Below are 22822 nucleotides of genomic sequence, written 5' to 3' on the forward strand. Positions count from 1 at the left end.
AGAATTCAAAAATAAACTCAACTTCCTTAATTTATAAGAATTAATTTTTTATTAAATGATTGATAAAAAAAAACTAAAAATTATTATTCTGTATTTTTAAATAACATTGATATAAAATAAAAATGAAGATGATATTAAATAATACATTATTTTTTTTATTATAAATTATATATTTTAATAATATAAAATATTATTACTTAACTTCTATTACTAAATTATTAACCTCCAAAATTCAATATAAATACAATTTTACTTAGTTATTGATAGAAAAAGCCTCCAACAAGAAATTGACAAGAAGTTTTTTTCTTCTTCATTTGTACACTGCAAATCAAAGGTCACAATTAAATATATAAATCCAAGAGGCAAAAATCTAACTTTGGTACACCAGACCATAAAGTTCTCCGTAGAACCATTCTCCATTTTATGTGTTAAGCAGTGTTTAAAAAACCCAATCGGACCGCCCGACCACCACTACTCTTCCCAGCTCCTGCTGCTGCCCTCTCTTCCCCCTTTCTTTAGCAGCTCTTCCCCCACTCCCACCCCCATTTTCATATTTTAAAATTTGTGATTTTAATTTAAATTAATGAAAAAATTTATGATTTTAAATAAATATCTAAAAACTTCGTGTTCCATAGATTATAAATAAATTTCTGATTTTAAAATTAAATTTAAGATTTTTAATTTTAAATTAAAATTATGATTTTAATTTAAATTTATGATTTGAAACTAATTTTCCATTTTTTAAATAATTTATAATTTTCAAATAAAATTTTGATTTTAAAATAATATATAAATTATTATTTTAATTTTTGTAACTATTTTTAATCTTAATAATATATTAGTTATATAATCATGACATCATCATTTTGAATATAGTTTGACAATCAATTTGATGAATAAATCATGAACTAATAACTTTTCTAATTCATTGATTAGTAAAAGCATTGGTGTTAAGTGACATAACAACTTTGAAGGTTACGTTGGTCTCTCTAAAGTTTATATCCTTCCTATCAATTATATGATTTGAAAGGATGTTTGACCCATTATGAACAAATTGGTGAAAAGTCACTTAAACATAACTACACACCATGTGTTAGTCAATACAATTTAAATGCTATATAACTAATTAATGTATCACTTCTTTATGTATGTCTTAAAAAAATATTAATTTATGATCGAATAGACTGATATCTATCAGGGACTGTCCCTGGACTCCCAAAATAATTTTCTAAAAATAGATAAATTTATGTTACAAGATTCATAATTGAATTTAGAAATCAATTTAATATCGTTGACATCACTACATATATATAGATAAGCATAAATTAAATGTTAGTAGTCTCATTCATAAATACAAGTCATGGGGGTTGGTGTTTGACTTGCTGTTGTGCTTCTATATGAATGAGCGATTCCCTCCTGGAACTCGCCATTCCAAGTTTCTGAAGTTTCTCTCTTCTCTGCCCACCCAGCACCTATCTCTCTGTCCTTGGTCTGTATCATTTTAACTTAATTTTATTTCAAAGAAAAGCTTGTCTTACCTTTCTGGTGATTGCATGATCAGCAGGTGTTTTCGGAAGGGAGACACACATATTTGCAAACTTAGATATATATATATATATATATATATATATATATATATATATAGAGAGAGAGAGAGAGAGAGAGAGAGAGAGAGAGAGAGAGAGAGAGAGAGATCTCGTCAGTTTGGTGAGTTAGAAAATGTGGAGGCTCAAGGTTGCAGATGGAGGCAATGATCCCTACATGTACAGCACCAACAACTTCGTGGGAAGACAGATATGGGAGTTTGATGCTGATTATGGAACCCCAGAAGAGCGAGCTGAGGTCGAAGCAGCTCGAGAAAATTTCTGGAAAAATCGGTTTCCAGTTAAGCCCAGCTGTGATCTTCTCTGGCGAATGCAGGTGATCCCATCTGTGTCAAAATATGCCAGAACACAAAGGAACATGAATATATAGTATATGTAGGGTATGCATGCTTATGTGACTGGAACCAAAGAAATCGTTTAGCTTCAAAGAAAGTCTCCTTATTCTACTTCTTTAATTAGTTAATTTAATACACTGAAGAATAATATAATGAGAAAGTGCCAAGTGGGCATAGGGTGAACACCTTGAGCTTAGATTAATTAATTAGTCTTGTTCTAGCTTACTGTCTTCAACTTCTTATACGAACTAGATGAGTGCATATATATAAACAACATGTGAAATGAAGTAGTATATGGAAAAATTGAGAAAGGAAATTGAAAAGATAGATGTTAAAGTCTTTTAATAGATGGAAAGAGAGAAGGAAAACATGAATTTTGGAGTTATGCTTTGTGCAGAGGGTTTGGGTTAACTTCATGCTGTACCCTAAACCCAAATCCAGCCCAGCCCAACTGAATTGGACAGATCTAAAGCCCATTGGGCAGAGAGGGCTTCTGTGACAACCCATATATATAGAAAATTTAGTACTTGAATTAGAGCTGTTTTGATCTTAGTCCATCCTATATTTGTGGTGTGTGTATGTCTTTAATTGGTAGAGAGACTACAATCTTTTCATATTTAAAGCCAGAAGCATTATCTTTTCATATTTAAAGCCAGACGCATTCTCTACAATGATTCTTAGAACTTCAGGAAGAAACAAGAACCGAACCTATTGTTGTTTTTTTTACTGTTTTTATTGTTATTACCTACTATCATGTCATGATCATGGTCATCAGTATGTTAGGTTTTTAATTGCTTATAGAACATTCATTTGTTTTGAGGTTTAGAGTGCTTTTGCATTGATGCTAATTAATGAAGATGTCTTTTGCAAAGCTTTCAAATGGGTTTCTGAGTGCATATGATGCTAAAAGAGAGATGTTTTAGAAAACGGGCTTAGTTATGATGCTGATCTCCAAATTAACTTGATATGCCAAAATATTCCTGTGCAAGAAATGCTAGATTGCATACTTCAAAAAAAATAGCTCACAAACTTGAGGGATATAGACTTCTTTTATTTTTCAAAGCTGGGAAACTTTATACTGCATGTCATTGCTGAGACTGTGAGAAAATATAGGAAGAGAAATGAAAAATAAGTTGTATGGTTGCTTTTAGAAGTTTCCATGTTCAAGTCAAAAACATGTTGGATATTGACACTTCTCTGGCAGACCTTGGGCATGCTTTGAACACACTGTACATGTGTTTCAAGGATTTAAGTTTGTAATTTCATTACATTTCTTATTTATATTTGCATGCTGACTTATTTATATTTCTAACCTTTTCTTTTTGAAATATAGTTTGCAAGGGAGAACCCATGTGTCGCAAACTTGCCACAAATCAAAGTTCAAGATTTGAAAGAAGTGACGGAGGAGGTGGTGATGACTACCTTACGAAGGGGCTTAAATTTCTATTCAACTATTCAGGCACATGATGGTCATTGGCCAGGGGATTATGGGGGTCCTATGTTTCTACTGCCCGGATTGGTAAGAGCTGACTTTTTGAATGACTCATGTTCCTCCATTTGTAAATTAACCAATGTTATTTGTCAGGGTTGAATCTGGTGAGAAACTCCACCCCCCCCCCCCCCCCGCCCCCCCCTTTTTTTTTTCATCTGATAATCTCATTTCATCTCTATTGAACTTTATGCAAGTCTTTTCAGAACCCAATGGAGAAGGCCAAATATAATTTTTTTTTTCTATATATGATTTATTTATTCATGTGTCTCAATTCCCATTTTATCTAATCCTTATTTCCTCATTGAATAAGTGACAATTGGGTGACAAAATTGCAACAGGTCATTACTTTATATATTACAGGAGCTCTGAATGTTGTCTTATCAATAGAACATCAACGTGAGATGTGCAGATACCTTTTCAATCATCAGGCAAGATTATTTTCCTATATTTTGGCACTCTTAAAGTATTATGGTCTTTTGTTGCTGTTAAACTACCACTTGCAATGAACTTTAGCTTTTGGGTCAAACGATAGTCTAACATAATATTAGAGTTCTGGTTCCATGATCTGATACCATGTTAAGCTTTTGTAGAAGTGTAGTTTAACTGTCACTTCTCTTTCATTTTATAGGATTCAAGACTCTGATGACAGAGATATTAACATAAATTATTATGTCGTCATAATTTTCTTTTGATATCATTTTGAGACGAGTACTTCCTCAACATTATTCTTCCTACATACTCATATAAAGTGCTATTATTTTGATGGGAAGCTAAAAAATTCAACCAAATGAAGCCTTTTACCATTTACTTGGCTAGCTCTGGCATTGCTAGTGAAGAAACAAAAGCAATTAAAGGGATAGAACGTTTTATTGCAGAATGAAGATGGAGGTTGGGGGCTACACATTGAGGGCCCGAGCACCATGTTTGGTACTGTGCTAAGCTATGTTACTTTAAGATTGCTTGGTGAAGGAGGTTTTGGTGCAGAAGGAGCAATGGAAAAGGGGCGAAAATGGATCTTGGACCATGGGGGTGCAACTTCAATAACTTCTTGGGGGAAAATGTGGCTTTCTGTATGAACTCTAAACTTTTAGCTTGAGCTAAAATATTAATTGGTTTGCAACTATGAGTTGACATTTGATCTGCTTCTGATGGCCATAGGTACTTGGAGCATATGAATGGTCTGGGAATAATCCACTCCCACCAGAAGTGTGGCTATGTCCTTACATTCTTCCAATTCATCCAGGTCTCTCTCTCTCACTCTCTCTAAGTGTGTAAATATAAATATAAATATGATTATAAGTCTCCTGGAATGAGGTGTAAAGGATCATGGTTAGCTGCAGAAGAAGTTATTAATCATATCAACTTGATGCATAACAAAGATCCTAACTAGTGGGGAAAGTCAAATGGCTAGAAAATATAAGTGGAGATGATTGTAACGCATAATGAAGGATTGGAGAATTAAAATTACTTTTGGACAACTAGGACAAGAATCTTACGTTAGAGGAAAGTTGTAGTATCTAATTTTATTCTTCGTGTTAGAGAATAGATGCAAACTATGGAGCAAGGGGGTTTCTTTAAATAGAATCCTAGACTTTGAAAGGGCTAGTTTAATTATTTTCTAAAAATATTTTCCATGCATTTAGGTTCTTGCTAATTTTATTTATATTTTTGGGGATTTTCACCTAAAGTGTCCTCTTTTTTCCTTAATTCATTACCATAAAAGCTTTCACTGATTATTTAATTACTTTGCTCGAATTTTTTTCTCTCCTGTTAATAGAACTCGGTTCTGTTTTCACTTTATTAAAGACTTTTAATGTTATTCTGCTTGTCAAACAAGTTACCAAAAAATTAGGTAGCTTTTCAAGTTGATTTTATCTCATTGCAAGCAGGATTTTATTTGTCAGTGGTAAACTTTCAAATTTTTTTCCATAGGACGGATGAATTGCCCTTGTCGAATGGTGTATTTGCCCATGTCGTACATATATGGGAAGAGGTTTGTTGGTCCGATTACACCCACAATTATTTCCTTGAGAAATGAGCTGTACATTGTCCCTTATCAAGAAGTAGATTGGAATCAAGCTCGCAATCAATGTGCCAAGGTTGGTTAGCATATTTTCTCCTTCCGAACTCATGCTTTTAACTTTTAGCATCCCCTTATGATGCTATTTTAGCTCTTGTACTGTACTTCTGATCAGTATCCTTGCATATTTGGATGATCTATAAGTTTATCCCCTGAAAGTTTATCCTATTAGTTGTTGATAGATTTTATGTTAAGTATCAATGGGATGTCTATAAGTTTCTCTCCATTTTGAAGCATACTTGTATATGTTAGATGATCAAGGTGTATCTTCGTTGTGAAGTAATTTTCCCCATGTCTTGATCTCACATTTCTTGTTCCAAGGAGATATTGTAACGACTTGCGCCCAACTGTGTAGATATTGTCCACTTTGGGTCCAAAGGGGCCCTCACAACTTTAAAACGTGTTTACTAGGTTAAGAGGAGCCTTTACATATATAACATCATGAACTTTCTTCCCATACGATGTGGGATATCACAAACACCTCCCATGCAGACATAACATCCTCGTTGTGGGGCCAAACAGACAAATACCCCATATGGGGCCAAACAAATCCCCAGCTTGATCTAATTATGGAGTTCTTTTTTGTTTTGTTTTGTTTTTTGTTTTTTGTTTTTGTCATTGTCTATTTTAACTCCATGTGAAGTTCACTATATTCAACTTTTTTTTAAAAAAAATTATTTATTTATTTACTCCATTAGAGATAATATTTTTAGACTGAAGCTTCTAAGGTTCCTTGATCAAGTCTCTCTTCTGCAAAAAAAGTTATTCTTTATGATGGCTTTGATTAACATGTGTATGACCCATTTTAAAATATAATATAAGCATTTTTTCAATATGTAATTCGATGTGTTTATTGGCAGTTTGGTCAGTTAGGTGTAGATGTTAAAATAATATCGATACTTTGCATATATTAATTAAGATGTCTAACATATTATGAACACCATGATTTTCATTTGTCATTGAAAAAGATCTCTAAAGTAAGGTTATGGTCTTGAATTTGGGAATCTAATGGAAATTTACAATGCAACACATAGGAATCTTTTTATATATAAATTTCATGTATTTCTTGTTGAGTTGTGGATTGTACTGATACTTTATGAATAATAACTGGAGGGATTGCTCCTCTTTTTCTCTAAGATTATTATTGAGTAACTAAGGGTCTAAGAGGAATTGTTTGGTTGTTGTGAAAAGAAATAGGTTTTCTTGCAAAGATGAGCCAATCTTTTGAATCTTGTTGAGAATATCAATCAGATCAACTTTTTTTTTTTTTTTTGGATAATTTGTTGTATTTTTTTAGGGATAAGTTGTATATTTTAAATTTACTTTGTTCCTATAGATCTAGGTGTACAACTATAGATTTAGTTTGATTTGTTGTAGCTTATCTATAAAAGGAAGCATGTTTCCATTCCTTATTCAATTAATATATGCCTTTTTTTTTTTTTACCCTATTCTATATGGTATCAGATATAGGTTAATTGGCTATTCCATTTCTTTTTGCTCTTATTATTTTTAGTCTATTTCTATCTCTTTCATTTCCTTTTCTATTTCTATCTCTTTACCATGTTAGAAATTTACGAATCTACTCATTCCATTACTATTGGTTCCAATTCCTCAAAATTACCCACATCTAATTCTCATTCCCACTTTGTCCAAATCACCACAATTCGCTTTAATGAGACCAATTTTCTCAGATGGTCACAATCCGTTTGGATGTACATTAGGGGTCGAGACAAAATTGGTTATTTGATTGGTGACACCAAAGAACTAGCGAAGACCGACTGTAGCTTTGCCACTTGGGATGAAGAAAACTCCATGATCATGGCATGGCTGGTAAATTCCATGGAGGAGGAGATTAGCTCGATTTATATGTGTTATCTTACTACTAAAGTTCTTTAGGACAACATTATTAAGATGTATTCAAACCTTGGAAATTAGTTCCAAGTCTATGAGTTACAACTCAAACTGGGTGATATTCATCAAGGTGAGAATTTGGTTACCAAATATTTTAATGTGCTTAAGGGTTTATGGCAGGATCTTGACTTATTCGATGACTATGAGTGAAAAAATCCAGATGATTTTACTTATTTTAAGAAAATTATAGAAAGTTCACATATAATCAAATTTTTAGTTAGGCTTAATGTTGAGTTTGATGAAGTTCGAGGTAGAATCATTGGTCAACAATCTCTCCATTCTCTAAGTGAAGTGTTCTTTGAAGTGCCAAGAGGAAATTTAGAGGAATGTTATGTTTTAGAATAGGCTCTTTGGACTTGTGGAAAACTCGTCCTTATTGGGCACTTCAACAATGGCTTCTTGCAATCCTAATAACCAATGTTGTTTGGATGACAAGCTAAGAGTTTGGTGTGATCAATGTAATAAACCATGCCACACTCGTGAAACTTGTTGGAAATTACATGGAAAACCAACTGATTGAAAGTCGGTTGAATGGAAGACTAATAAGCAAGGTGACCCTAATTGTTTCCTTGCTAAAGCACATGCTACTAAGACACCCTCATTGAGTAAAAAACAATTAGACCAATTGCTATAGCTATTGAAACCTGCTCCGCCGACTCCTGGTACTCCTATAGCATCTTTAGCTCAATCAGGTAGCTTTTCATGTGCATATTCTCTTTCATTATCTGCACCTTGGATCATAGATTCAAGTGCCTCTGACCACATGACTAATTTATCTCATTTGTTTATCTCTTATACACCTTGTTCTGAAAATAAAAGAGTACGTATTGCAGATGGAAGATTATCTTCTATTGCTGGGCAAGGCTTTATTCGTTTATCTGATAGGATTATTTTACAATCCATTTTACATGTCCTAAGACTCTCTTGTAATCTCTTATCCATAAGTCTTTTATCTAAGGATTCTAATTATCATGTTGTTTTTTATGCCTCTTTGTATGAATTCTAGAATTTGAACTTAGGGATGATAATTATCAGTGCTAGATCAATCAATAATCTCTACTATTTTGATGACAACTAGTTTGAGAATAAACAAGCTCAGGGTTTTATTGGTAGTGTTTGTTCAATCCCTGTGCATGATCAAATAATGTTATGTCATAACAGATTAGGACATCCTAGTTGTTTCTATTTAAAACATTTGTTTCTTGGTTTATTTAAAGGATTGGATTGTACTTATTTTGATTGTGAAACTTGTTTTTTTGGCCAAAAACCATCACAATTCTTATAAAATAAAACCGTATTGTGCATCAAAGCCCTTTTATTTGATACATAGTGATGTTTGGGGTTGGGGACCTTCTAGGATTACTACTTTAATTGGAAAAAAGATGGTTTGTGACTTTTATTGATGATCACAAATGCCTATGTTGGCTTTATCTAATGAACTCTAAATATGAGGTTGCAAAACTCTTTCAGGATTTCTATTTTATGGTTGAAAACCAATTTTAAACCAAAATAAGTATTATTCAGAGTGATAATAGAACAAAATTTTATAATGATTGTTTAGGCGATTTTTTTTTCTAGAGAAAGGTATTTTACATCAATCAACTTGTAGAGACATTCCTTAACAAAAAGGAATTACAAAATGTAAAAATAGATATTTACTTGAAGTAGGTAAAGCTCTTATGTTTCATATGGATGTTCCTACACACCTTTGGGGGCATGCAATTTTAACAACTTGTTTTTTGATTAATAGAATGCTTAAAAGGGTTCTAAACTATGCAACACCTTTACAAACTCTTAAGAATAAATTTCCAAACACACATTTCACTTCAGATTTACCCTTAAAATTTTTTGTTGTATAGTGTTCGTCCATATACCAACTCATCTCCAATCCAAATTTGATCCAAGAACCAAAAAAATGTATTTTTCTAAGTTATGCTCTTAATAAAAAAAAAGGGTATAAGAGTTTTAATCCTACCACTAGGAAAATTCATGTTAGTATGGATGTCAACTTTATTGAATATATATATATATATATATATATATATATATATATATATATATATATATATATATTTATAACAAAACTACTCTTCAGGGGGAGAACTCTAATGAAGATCAATTTTGGCAACAAGAACAACCAAAACCTAGTATTTTTCTTCCTGAAATAAATAAATAAAAGATGTTTTAATTAGTGAAAAATAGGGAAACATTGATTAATCTATGCCAAATAAAATTGCATCACAAACAGGGGGAGAAACTCCACAACCTATCTCCATCGAGTTCCATGTTTATACTAGGCGTAGGTTTAATTCTAATACTGAGAAGAATCAAGTCAATCTTGAGCATGGTCAATCATCATCTCCTAGTTCTCAAAATCTAGGTAATCTTCCTATGGACTTCACTCCTTTACATCTTTCTGATCTTGATATCATTATTGCAATCCGAAAAGGAGTTAGGAATTGTACCAAATATCCCATTGCTAAATATCGGTCTTATCAAAGACTCTCAGAAAAATATAGAGCTTTCACTTCAAATATTTCACTTATTCATTCCTAAAACTATAGAGGAAGCACTAGGACACTCGGAGTGGAGGTCAGTAGTTTAAGAATAAATGAATGCTCTTTCAAAAAATAGAACATGGGAAATTATTGATTTACCTAAGGAGAAGAAGACAATGGGATGCAAGTGAGTTTTCATAGTCAAGTGTAAGCCCGATGGTAGCATTGAAAGATATAAAACAAGGTTAGTAGCCAAAGGTTTCACACCAACCTATGGAATTGATTACCAAGAGACCTTTGCACCTGTTGCAAAGATGAATTCCATTCAGATTTTACTTTCTCTTACAGTACATTTTCATTGCCCTTTACACCAATTAGATGTGAAGAACACTTTCTTAAATGGCAATTTGGAGGAAGAAGTGTTTATGGATTTACCATATGGTTTTGAAGAAAAATTAGGAAAAGAAAAGGTTTACAAATTAAAGTTCTTGTATGGTCTTAAGCAGTCTTCTAAGGCTTGGTTTGAGAGATTTGGAAAGGTAATCAATCTTCAAGGATATATTCAAAGTCAAGTTGACCATACAATGTCTTATAAACACTCAAGAGAAGGAAAAATTGTTGTGTTGATAGTTTATGTGGATGACATTATTCTAATTGGTGATGACAATCTAGAACTTGAGAGATTGAAGAAAGCTTTAACTCGTTAATTTGAGATAAAAGATTGGGGTGACTCCCTTGAAATACTTTTTTGGTATGGAGTTTGCTAGATCCAAGAAAGGTATTTTCATTTCTGAAAGAAAATATATACTTGACTTATTAAGTGAAATGGGTTTACTTGGATGTAAGGTTGTAAAAACTCCTATAGAACCAAATTTGAAACTCCAACCAGCAAGTCCAATAGAGGTGATTGACAAAGAGAAATATCAATGCCTAGTTGGGAGACTTATTTATCTCTCATACTCGTCCCGATATTGCATTTTCGGTAAGCATGGTGAGTCAATTCATGCACTCACCAAATTAGGAACACTTTGATGTTGTGTACAGAATTTTAAGGTACTTACAAGGGACTCCAGGAAAAGGACTTCTATAGGAGAACCGAGGACATCTCCAAGTGGATGTGTTTACTGATGTAGATTGGGCAAGAAGTGTAATTGATAGGAGATCAATTTCAATGTATTGTACTTTTGTTGGAGCCAATCTTGTGACTTGGCGAAGTAAAAAGCAGAGTGTTGTGGCTAGAAGTAGTACTGATTCTTGGTTTAGAGCCGTAGCCCATGGCATTTGTGAAGTTTGGTGGATTAAATAATTGCTTGAAGAACTTAAGGCTACTAGCCCTTTACCTATGAAGGTCATTTGTGATAATAAAGTTGTCATTGCCATTGCCATTGCCATTGCACATAATCCAGTACTCCATGATAGAACCAAATATGTCAAGGTTGGTAAATATTTTATCAAGGAGAAATTGGAAAATGGACTGATTGTTATGCCCTATATGCCTATGGTTGAAGAAGTTGCAGATATACTCACTAAGGGATTGCCAAAGAAGCAGTTTGATGATTTAGTAAGTAAGCTGCAATGAATGACATCTTCAAACCAACTTGAGGGGGAGTATTGAGAATCTTAATCAGATCAGAATTTTTCTGATTTGGTTGTTTCCTATTTTTTAGGGATGATCTGGTTGTTACCCATTTTTTAGGGATAGTTTGTTGTTGTTTTTTTAGGGATAAGTTGTATATTTTAAATTTATTTTGTTCCTAGAAATCTAGGTGTACAATTGTAGATTTAGTTTGATTTGTGGCAGCTTCTAGCTTATTTATAAAAGGAAGCATGTTTCCCTTCCTTATTCAATTAATATAAGACATTTTTTTTCTCCCTATTTTAGAAAACTAATTCAACTAATGAAGAATGGGAGTCTATTGTATGTAACTTACAACTAAATTCTGGTTTTTGTTGTGGTTCAACTGTTATATTTCCTTAAAATTCTAAATCAAGTCAACCAGAAATATACATTTCGATTACTTTGTATCATTTTTCTCCTTGGAGTTTATTTGATTTGCAGTTTCATGATGATGACATCATTTTAATAAGCATTTAAGAAGGAAATTTATGAAGAAGATCAATTGCATCTTTCTTATGCTTTAGGCTCCCAGTTGATTTTGATATTTGTCTTTACAATTATTGCCAGGAAGATCTATACTATCCACATCCACTGGTTCAGGATATTCTATGGGCATCTCTTCACAAGGTGCTTGAGCCTATTCTGGGGCATTGGCCCGGAAACAAGTTGAGGGAGAAGGCTTTATGCACTGTAATGCAGCATGTACACTATGAAGATGAGAATACACGGTATATATGCATAGGGCCTGTGAACAAGGTACATGTGAAGTATAGAAAGGTCCTTTGAACTGCAATAAATGTAGTGATTACTAAGGTCAATAAATGTACCGATTACTATTAATTAAGAACTAAACCAGTTAGCTTCTTTAGTTCTACCACTCTACTCAGGTGCTCTTGATCTAATTGTCTGTTCTTTTCTGTTCCATGAAGCTCTTGATTTCCTGTTATCTGATTTGTACAGGTGTTAAATATGCTTTGCTGCTGGATTGAAGATCCAAACTCAGAGGCCTTTAAGTTGCATATTCCAAGAATTTTTGATTATTTGTGGATTGCTGAAGACGGCATGAAAATGCAGGTCCGTAAGTAGTATTAGTCTCTTTCTAGTTTATCTCAGCGTGCCATTTCCATTTTATATGTTACGGAGAATTGTGATATTACTTTTTCTGGTGGATGTAGCCATTCATAGTGGCGTGTTGTAAAGGCAGATTTTGTATTTTATTCCTTGGAAATTATTGAATTTTATTATCCATCTGTTTACCGCAGGGTTATAATGGAAGTCAATTATGGGATACTTGTTTTGCTGTTCAAGCAATTATTTCAACAAACCTAGGTGAAGAGTATGGTCTGACTTTAAGGAAGGCACATCAATTCATAAAAAATTCTCAGGTTCATGTTGCTATTGAAGTTTGATGTCATAAATCACCTACATATGTTAGCAGTTGTCCATAATGATTTTACTCAACTATTCCTACTTTGTTTTCAAGGTCTTAGAAGATTGTCCTGGAGATCTGAAATTTTGGTATCGTCACATTTCCAAAGGTGCTTGGCCATTCTCAACTGCTGATAATGGATGGCCCACCTCTGATTGTACAGCAGAAGGATTGAAGGTAACAACTGAACTAACTCAAAATAATTGTTATACGGACACTTTTATTGTTTATTTCTCTTGTGCAGGCTATTCTATTATTATCTAAACTTCCATTGGAAACAGTTGGGGAACCATTAGATATGGAGCAATTGTTTGATGCTGTAAATGTTATCCTTTCATTACAGGTATGGACATATTGAGTGGGTATAGGTATGGGTGTTTTTGCATTTTAAAATTAGGATTTTTGGAAAGTGCAGAATATAGTCTATATTCACGGCAGTGGACAAATAACTTTGTATGCATGGTTCGGAGTAACTTTATAGACATAGATGCCTCTTCTATACAAAGCTTTATGCATTCTGAAAAACTGCACATAAAAAGGGATTTGAGCGATTTTCAAATATCTTCCAATTTCTCTCCTGCCAAATTGTTCAAAAAGGATACAAAAGGGCAGCCGACACTCTCTTATGTTCCTTTCTGACATAGAGTCCATTCCTACTTAACAACATTGGTGTTGTTGAAGAGTGGATCATGCAATCTATCCCAAACCACTGAAGGTATTATTTTGACCTGTTCTTCTCTGTGCAGTTCTAAAAAATTTATTATTGCCTTAAAAGTTCTAGGCCACAAAGCTATTCCAATAATTATATAAATTCAGATCAGATTTTACAATACTTGTATACTACAAATTTATGCTTGTTGGCTGAAACTTGTTTTTGAATCTTGCTAGCATACCTAGAATGGGATTCTCAACTCAAGTTTTGTGTTGAAGATTTTTACAAGTGTGTGCTTTGGGAACCAGTTATAATTCCTTGTTCAGCCTGTTCTCCCGTCTTTTCGGATTATCAATATTTAAGATTCCTGCTGTCTGACTTCAGGCAAGTGTTGTACTGATTTTATAGATTTTTCCTTGGAATCTCAACAGAATGCAGATGGTGGTTTTGCAACATACGAATTGACAAGATCTTACCGATGGGTGGAGGTAACTTTGATAAATACTGATGCCATTTTATTATTTTCACCTGAAGTTGCCCCATGAATGTGGCATATACAGTCCCATGACACATTCCCTCCCAATAAGTAGGAAATTGGGTTCCAAAATGAATGTCTGCATTAAAAGCATCCATGTGAAACGTTTCACTGAGTATGCTAGATTTCTGGCTCTCTTTTTGTGATTTCTGGTAATGAATTCAGTGTTCTATAAATTCTGTTTTTTTGCTCATTCTCAATCATTCTTCCTTTTAGCAATGAATCTGCTTTTCCATCTTACTGATGATTATTGAACCAGGGTAGAAAAAATTTCACAAACTATGTGGACCTTAAAGAAAAAGAAAGTTCCATATACCATAACTAGGGAACAACATTATGTAAACTATTGTATCCTTAGTTCTCATGGAGAAGCCTTCTCCACAGTTGATTCTCTAAATAAAATGAGTTGTCATCTAGTTTTATTATTGAAAAGAAGGTGAGATGGCCTTGTTATTGAAATCCAAAGATAGATGGAATAGGATTTTTTTTTTCTTTCCCTCTTTTTCCTATCTTTTTTTCCTTTCTTTCTTCTTTTCTTGAAGGCAAAGTTGCACTTGAAACAACACCTTGATTTGCTTTATTGATTGAGGAAGGTCATATTACATACAGCAGCTCCATCGCTACTTGATAATATGTGTGGGATTGGAACCATTAAGTGGTATGTCATACTCCGGAATCTGCTATAATTTGGATAGACTTGCTTAAGTCACTTAGGTCCTTTTTGGATTGGTTTTTGGTGAATCAAAAGTTCTTCTTTAAGTCCAGAAAAGAGCTTATATGTGTTTGAATAATTTTAATAAAGCTGCTTCTAACTTTAGGAGCTTAACAGAAAGCAATGGCAATGTCACTTCTTATAAAGCCATTCTTTTAAGCTTATATTGTACGCTATTTTATTTTTAATGAAACTTTCATGATTCCAAGATTGCCATCTTAAAATCACGGGTTCAGCATCTCGCTAAAGCTAAAGCAAGAAACTATCCCAATGAGGCCTTAGATAGATACTATATGTCATAAGCTTCATTTGAATAATAGAATGTCTTCTTTCCAATATTGAAGGAGAACGGATACATTTTATATTTGAACTGTGAATTTATGTTAATTAGAAGCTTGGGAGCTAAATAGCATCTGGCACTCCTAGGAGGGCATGGCAATGAAAGGAGTCCAAAGGAACTAAAGATAAATTGAGATAGAACCTAGGATGGCCTCGCAATGATGGGAGTCCAATGGAACTAAAGATAAAGTGAGATAGAACCCAGGATGACGTCACAAAGACGGAAATCTGAAGGAATTAATTGAGCAATGATCTTGTTAAGGTTTGTGATAGAACTAAACATTTTAGAAAATTGGAAGTGTATGTGAAAACTACATTTTTCAACATTTCTTTTTCTTAATTTCTTTGCATGTTTGCACATTTAGAATGTTCCAAATATTTGCTATGCTGAAGCTGAAGAACTAAACCTCATGTGGGCATACAACACCATTATTCTCCTTATTTCCATCAACACGTGATCTTATCTTTGCTTTATTAGATAAATTTGTGGTGCTATCAAGGCCCTCCACATCTTAAATTGCAGTTTATTTTAGTTGTGTTGGGAATAAATTCAAACTATTTGTTCTTTTTGTTCTATCTTTCAGTTAATCAATCCTACTGAAACTTTTGGTGACGTTGTCATTGATTATCCGTAAGATTTTAAGCACTCTTCAGTTTCTAATGTTTACGCATAATTCTAGTTTGTTTTCACCCATCTAGAAAAAAAGAAAGAAAAAAAGAATAAAAAAAGAGGTGCGTTGTTGGGGGAAAGGGGTGGGTGGGGTTGTGGGTTGTCTTGTAGTTCAATTTGATGGAGAAAATCTTATATGCTGTTACCTGGGTGGCACTGCAGATGTGTGGAGTGTACCTCAGCTGCAATTCAAGCATTGATATCGTTCAAGAAATTATATCCTGAGCATAGAAGGCACGAAATAGAAAATTGTATTTCTAAGGCTGCAAAGTTCATTGAAGACATACAGGCTCCTGATGGCTCTTGGTTTGTTTTAATTTATTTAATTAATTATTTTTTACATCTCTACACAAGCCCTTGAAATTGTTCTTTTGCTATAGCTGCATGCTCTTGCTATTTTGTTATATCAATCTCTCAGCTTAATGTAAGCAGTATCTAATATTTGTAGGGGTTATTGGGCAGTCATTATGTGTGTGCAGTTGATTTTGAGTATTTTTGACAGGTATGGATCGTGGGGAGTCTGTTTCACTTATGGTGGGTGGTTTGGAATAAAGGGATTGATAGCTGCTGGAAACACATACAGTAATTGCCCCTGCATTCGTAAGGCTTGTGATTATCTGCTGTCCAAGGAGCTTGCTTCAGGTGGTTGGGGGGAGAGTTATCTGTCATGCCAGAGCAAGGTTTTGATTTCCATTCTATGTGGAATTTCTTTCCTTTATAGTTCTAGTGTGCCTCATGATGTTTGTTCTTAATAAATGCTCCTTATAAATCTGCAAAGTCGAGATTTTATGAAGATTGATATCTTCTTTGTGGTAGCTCATCATAGAATTTATTGCAGAGCACCAATAGTGCACCGTTTCTTTGGAATTAAGGAGAGTTTTTTCCCATAGATCTTACTTGCATTGAATAACAATAAGAACCTTGATTTATCATGTAACTTGACACAAGTTAATGAACTTCAGTAAGATGTGTTTGGCTGCATTCTAACCAATTTTAGGAATAGCCTAATCCAATTCACATTCATTTATTATCTCTGTTCGTCATCTATCTTGATACTATTTATAATAATTCATATCTACTGCCTTGTATGGTTGATTATTCTAATGCCTCTTTAAACAGGTGTACACAAATCTCCCTGAAGATAAGCCAAATAATGTCAATACTGCTTGGGCTATGTTGGCTCTCATTGATGCTGGACAGGTAAAGTTGGAGACTAGTGGTGCTATTTGATGCTAATTTAGTGTCCTCAAGGTTTTTTATAATGTGTAGTTGATTAAAGCTTCCTATACCATTTGTCTCTGTTTCTCCATATCTGGTATGCTTGTTCTTTGTTGGTGAAAAGAAAAGAATCAATCTATGATAATTTCAGTGGGAGAGGGTCTAAAATATCTAAATTATTGTATTTAGCTCTTGGGCTATGCTGTAGGATACCTCATTGCAAGATTTCCCTCTTTCTAATAATTTGGAATATTTATATTTAAAGTTGGCTTCTGCGTTTCGTGTTTTGTGCACTAAGGCAGGCATTTGGATCTTTTTCTTTTTGTTCACTGATACAGATTTTGTGGTGATTTTCACCTAAGATGCATACATTTGTTCTGAAGAATGCACCAAAAAGAAAGTAGCAGTTATTCTTTCATTAAACATTCTTTGCTCCCTTTTGGCCTCAACTCTTGAGTTTCTCTTTCTTTTGCTTGCATGTTCATAGAATGCACCAAAATTATCCAGACTAGGTTAGTTCTTTTTCTATTTTTTGTCACTCCAGATTGTAATCTTCTTCAAGCAATTGTATGTTCTTCTAGATTTACACCATAAATCTTCTCCAATCATTCTGGTGAAACATGAGATATTGTGAAAGTTCCCATAAATTGACTGAAAAATGAGTTCCCTATCAGAAGGTACCTTTGGGAGATATGCAAGCATGGAAAATTACCATATTCCAACGGTACCTCCTTTGTTTAAAGGATATGGGGGGTTTCTCCGCCCCCTTCGTTTATATGTCAAGTCTGCTTTTCTGCTTTTCCATGACTGGATATGGTTTCAGGGATTTTGTGAATTCTTAGTTGTTTTTAACTTTAGACAATTTGTTGCATTACTTTCTATTTTTTGTTGTTCTTTTCCTTCTAAAAGGCTGGGAGAGATCCAAACCCACTACACCGTGCTGCAAGGATATTAATAAATTCCCAAATGAAGAACGGAGATTTTCCTCAGGAGGTAACTCTTATAACTTCCATTTGTTTCTTGTAATTTTTTTTTTTTGTTTCTTTTTATTTTATTTTATTTTTAATTTTTTCTGTTGCATGCAAAAACTAAAATTAGGTGGTCACCTAATGGCTGGTTCCCCCTGTAAGAAATTGAAATTATTAAGAATAGGAAGTGAAGGGCTTATCTGTAGTTATTCATGCTCCATGCTTCTTCCCTGATTTTCAAAATTTTTTTCCTTTATTTTCTGTAATTTATCTGCACAAGCCAAATGCCTTTTCTCTGGCATTCTTTTTTCTTTTTCATGAACTGGAAACAAGGTTCTAAAAACTGCATCCAAAGAGGCCTTTGTCATTCTGTTAAAGTTGCTTGGTAAAAGTTAATGGAATAATTTGACGATTGATGGTAATAATTCAAAGACATTGTAACAGTATCAGGCTTATGAGCATTTAATTGATCCTTTGTAGCTCTTGAAAACGTACACCTTAAAGTTTTCTTTTTGACATTTCTTCTCAAATGTGAAAGACTTATTATGAGAATCATCAGGAAAACCCCAGGAAGCTCGAAAACAAATGCTTGGAATTTGGATAAGAAAGTTGATCTGCAACCCCATAAATATTTTAGTAATTTGTTTCAATTATATAGATTACATGTCTGGTTAGAAAATGAGTATGCATGCTGATTCCCATTGCAACAACTTTGCTGACTCTCATGCCTGAATAGGTCTAATAGCTTCAACATTTCTTCATACAGGAAATCATGGGAGCCTTCAACAAGAACTGTACAATCAGCTATTCTGCATATCGGAACATTTTTCCTATATGGGCACTTGGAGAATACCGGTCTCGGGTACTTCATTCTTCCTGAAAATGTAATTATAACGTTCCAAAGAATGAGATGCATGCTTGTCTACTGAGTGTAGCCCTTGTCACGTTTATAGACAATAAGGGTCCCGGCTGGGACTTTTCTGCTTTGTGTTGCTTGAATTTTCTGGGAAAAGAAACATTATTGGGTTTAAGATGATATGTGGCTATAGGGTCTAAGATAATCTGTAAGAAACCTAAGCTTATCTTGATTTTGATCCATGGAAAGGCATGTATGCTGGGGAGGCCCTAGCCATTAAAATTTATGTAATTGACAATCGCGGAAAGGGTTGTGTGTAGTTTGAGTCAAAAGAATTTCATAGGTCTAAAATGTAAAAATCATGCATACTTTAAAGGAGTTCATTACATCTATTATGATGTTAGGAACTTCTCTTCCCAATCCCCTTCTTGATAGATATTGTCTATTTTGAATTTGGATTTTAAAATGTGTTTGTAAAGGGGAATTCTATTTATATAGTATCAAAAATTTCTCTTTCTAGTTAATGTGGGATTTCATATTAAACAGAATTGAGGGTATTACTGAGTAATGTTAACATTGATGGTAATTCAATGCTTAAAAAATGAGTGTGTATGCAAGTTTTGCATAGGTATAGTGCACGAAGGGTTAACAATATTAGGCCATAAGGCATAGTCGATGGGTAACAAATGAATACTTTCTTATTACCCTTTGTCCGTCTTAAGGGATGAAGGAGGTTAGATTAATTGAAAGACGGTTCTTATTTTAAAAATAAAAGTTAGGCCTACGTTTCAAGGTGGAGAAGAGATAGAAATAAAATATCTCAAGTCGATGCTCAAGTACAGAATATTAATATAACCTGTCACATACTCTCAAGTAATTCAAATTATTCATGTGATAAAAGTTATTTTTTTTTTTCTTTTTTTAAGTTAGAAAAAAAGTTTTTTAAAAAACAAGGCATAAAACTTTTGGACATATATGAAAATTAGGGTTTGTGAGGAAGTAGGCGAATTGGGAGGTTTTGTGTAGGAAAAGGCATTGGATCTACTACAATCTTCTCATTCGGAGTGGGCTTCTCCCATTTGAACCTCTTCACCAAATGATGCATGAACATAAGTAATCTCAAGTTTCTCCCACTTGAACCTCTTCACCTAATGATACATGAACACAAGTAATCTCCAAATGGCCGTACTCTTTTCCAAGGCACATCCAAGGTCCTCCTCCAAATGATGGGTTGAATTTTTTGGGGTTTGGGAAGTATTTTAGGTTATATTTGGTTCCCAAGAAGTATTAAGGAAAGAAAAAAAAAAACAATAAGAAAAATAATTTTTTCATGTTTGGTTTCATTATAAAAAAAATGAAAGAAAATAAAATATAATTAAAATTAGTTAAAAATTTATATAAAAAAAATAAATTATTGACTTTAGATCTATTTTTTTTTTCTTCACTTTTTTCTTTTCTTTACATTCTTCTTTTCTATTTTCTTTTTCATACATTTTCCCTCACTCGGGAACCAAACATGCTAAAGAAGTAAACGTGGGAATAAACAAATAGCAAGACTCAACCACAACTCGTTTGACACTATATTAAGTTGTTGATTAGCATTATGTTTGGTTCCTAAAAAGTATCGAGGAAAAAAATGTTTTGAAAAATGATTTTATCATGTTTAGGTTCACTACGAAGATATGAATAAAAAAAAATATGATTAAAATTAATTAAAAATTTGTGTAATTTTAAATTATTTGATTTTTTTTTTTACATAAAAGAGAAAAAGAAGTAAAATGAATTTAAAATAACATATAAAAATAATTTATTTACTTCAATTTATTTTTCTTTTCTTCTATTTTCCTCTTCATTTTCTTTTCTTTGTATTTTTGTATTAAATTTTCTAGGAACCAAGCATAGGCTTAGGGTTTTTCGGCATGTTGAATTTATACTGCAATATAAATGCATGGTAATAGTTATATAAATCACAAGTGATAAATAACTAAATGAGGGAATAAGCAAACAAATAGATTCAAAATCGAAGCCCATGGAAATTAACCACCTCTTGTGGTACATTACTAAGTTACTAATTAATGGAAGAACTATTGATATAAAGTAATGATATATATTGAGTTAAATTATTACAAAATCATATTAGTATTTCATCATAATTACATGGTATGTTTATATAGATCATCAACAATAGATAAATAAATGAAGAAATAAATAAACAATGAGACTTAAACTTAGGACTTGTAGAAATCAAATCTTAATACTATATATTTTAAGCTAGCAATTCATTTAGAAACTTAAGATATTAAGTAATGAACAAAAAATATATATCAAACTAATATTAATGATAATCACATAGTTTTATTTTACTTGATGTAATTTAACTAAGTGGTAAAGGTTACACAAAATATAAATAATCGAGAAATAAATAGACAAAAATATTCAAACCTAGATCAGTAAAAACTAGAACACCTCTAGTAGAATGTTGAGTCGCTTCTTAACCTAAAAAACTTATTAATAATGCCTATCTTCAAGACATCATCGCATCAACAAGATTCTCATAGGAACTAGGAGGTGAACAAAGTGGCAGGACAACCTAGTTCTCGTCTTCAATCTTTACATTAGCACTCTTCAAATCAAGAATAATCTTGTTAGATAGATCAAGATGATCCTTAATTGTCATGCCTTCACCCATCTAAAGTTGATACAACTTGTTTGTGAGAGACTTTGTCATGTACAGACTTTCTAGTTTCAACCAAATTCCCAAAATAGTAGTTTTATCTAAAACTTCCTTGAGAATTTCATCTCCCATATGACAAGATGATTGTATCTTGCACTTTACTCATCAAATCTTTCATCTCATTTTCAAATAAACTACTAGGCAATTTGTCAAACCATCTAAGAGCATCTTCCAACCTTCGATGGACCAGCAGTGTCCTCATCTTAATTCGCCACAAATTGAAGTCATTGTCTTCCGTGAACTTCTCGATGTTAAACTTTGTAGTTGTCATTTCAACCTTCCTTTCATACCAATTTGTTATGAACAAAGTAATAATAACTCAGAAAATAGCAGCAAGTCTGTTGAGAAAGATTGAGAATTAATTAAAACCAACACAAACAAGTACACATTAGACACATAATTTACGTGGTTTGGGTAATATCCAATATTCATGAGCAGGCCCAGATTATTTCTTCAATTATTGAACTAGAATTATACAAAGTCTTTCCTTTTCATAGTGTTTCCCAGAGATTTTAAACACACCAATCTCCCTTACTAAAATTGAAAACTCTGAACGAAAAAAACTCTACAATACATCCATCAATTTTTTTTCCACATTATTATATGCTTTGAGATCAACACCACCAGAGACAAAATAGTTGTCTTTTCTTTAAAGAGATATATTGCAGCACTGCGCACTGTGATACAGCCATCATTGGAAGAAGACAAACCAGAGCTAGACCACAAGGGCTAATGCTGAGGAAGATAATTAAACTTGTTGGCAGAATGGCCAAGACTTCAATTGTACATGTGACACTGGTATATGTGCCATACACCTTTAAATGAAAGACTAATCATTGCTGAATTTTTGTGGGTCGTTGATTTTTAGAATAAGTTCAAATTTTCTTTTAGGAGATACTATATTGTATATTAAAAATTATTATTATTTTAGATTTAGAAGAAAAGGAGCCTTCAGCAAGTGAATTATAAGACATTAATCACGTAAGCATGATGTCAATGAGATCTCCTAGACAGATTCCAAGATTTCTGTGCTTTGATTTTGGTAGAATCCTATCTTCTTAGAAATGAATTAGAAAAAGGGTTCACTTACCTGACCAAGTATAATTGTTTGTACCCGATCTCATTTCTTTGTATTCTTGAATTGTGATTCCATTTGTTTGTATTTTCATTT

General features: G+C 33.1%; 1 protein-coding gene across 1 annotated transcript; it reads left to right on the top strand.

The window, feature by feature from the left end:
• Nucleotides 1-1685: 1685 nt before the first annotated feature.
• On the top strand, nt 1686-19157 carry LOC100247898 (cycloartenol synthase). Its single transcript, XM_003632891.3, has 18 exons — nt 1686-1920; nt 3273-3458; nt 3770-3859; nt 4307-4501; nt 4590-4674; nt 5364-5530; nt 12106-12294; nt 12499-12612; nt 12801-12923; nt 13022-13144; nt 13212-13310; nt 14051-14107; nt 15790-15836; nt 16038-16181; nt 16378-16555; nt 16995-17075; nt 18003-18086; nt 18828-19157. Exons 1-18 carry the CDS (start codon nt 1720-1722, stop codon nt 18939-18941), a joined length of 2277 nt encoding a protein of 758 aa, XP_003632939.1. The 5' UTR covers nt 1686-1719; the 3' UTR covers nt 18942-19157.
• The last annotated feature ends 3665 nt before the right edge of the window (nt 19158-22822 follow it).

The sequence above is a fragment of the Vitis vinifera genome, chromosome 9 (genome assembly GCF_030704535.1).
Source record: "Vitis vinifera cultivar Pinot Noir 40024 chromosome 9, ASM3070453v1".
NCBI lineage: Eukaryota > Viridiplantae > Streptophyta > Magnoliopsida > Vitales > Vitaceae > Vitis > Vitis vinifera.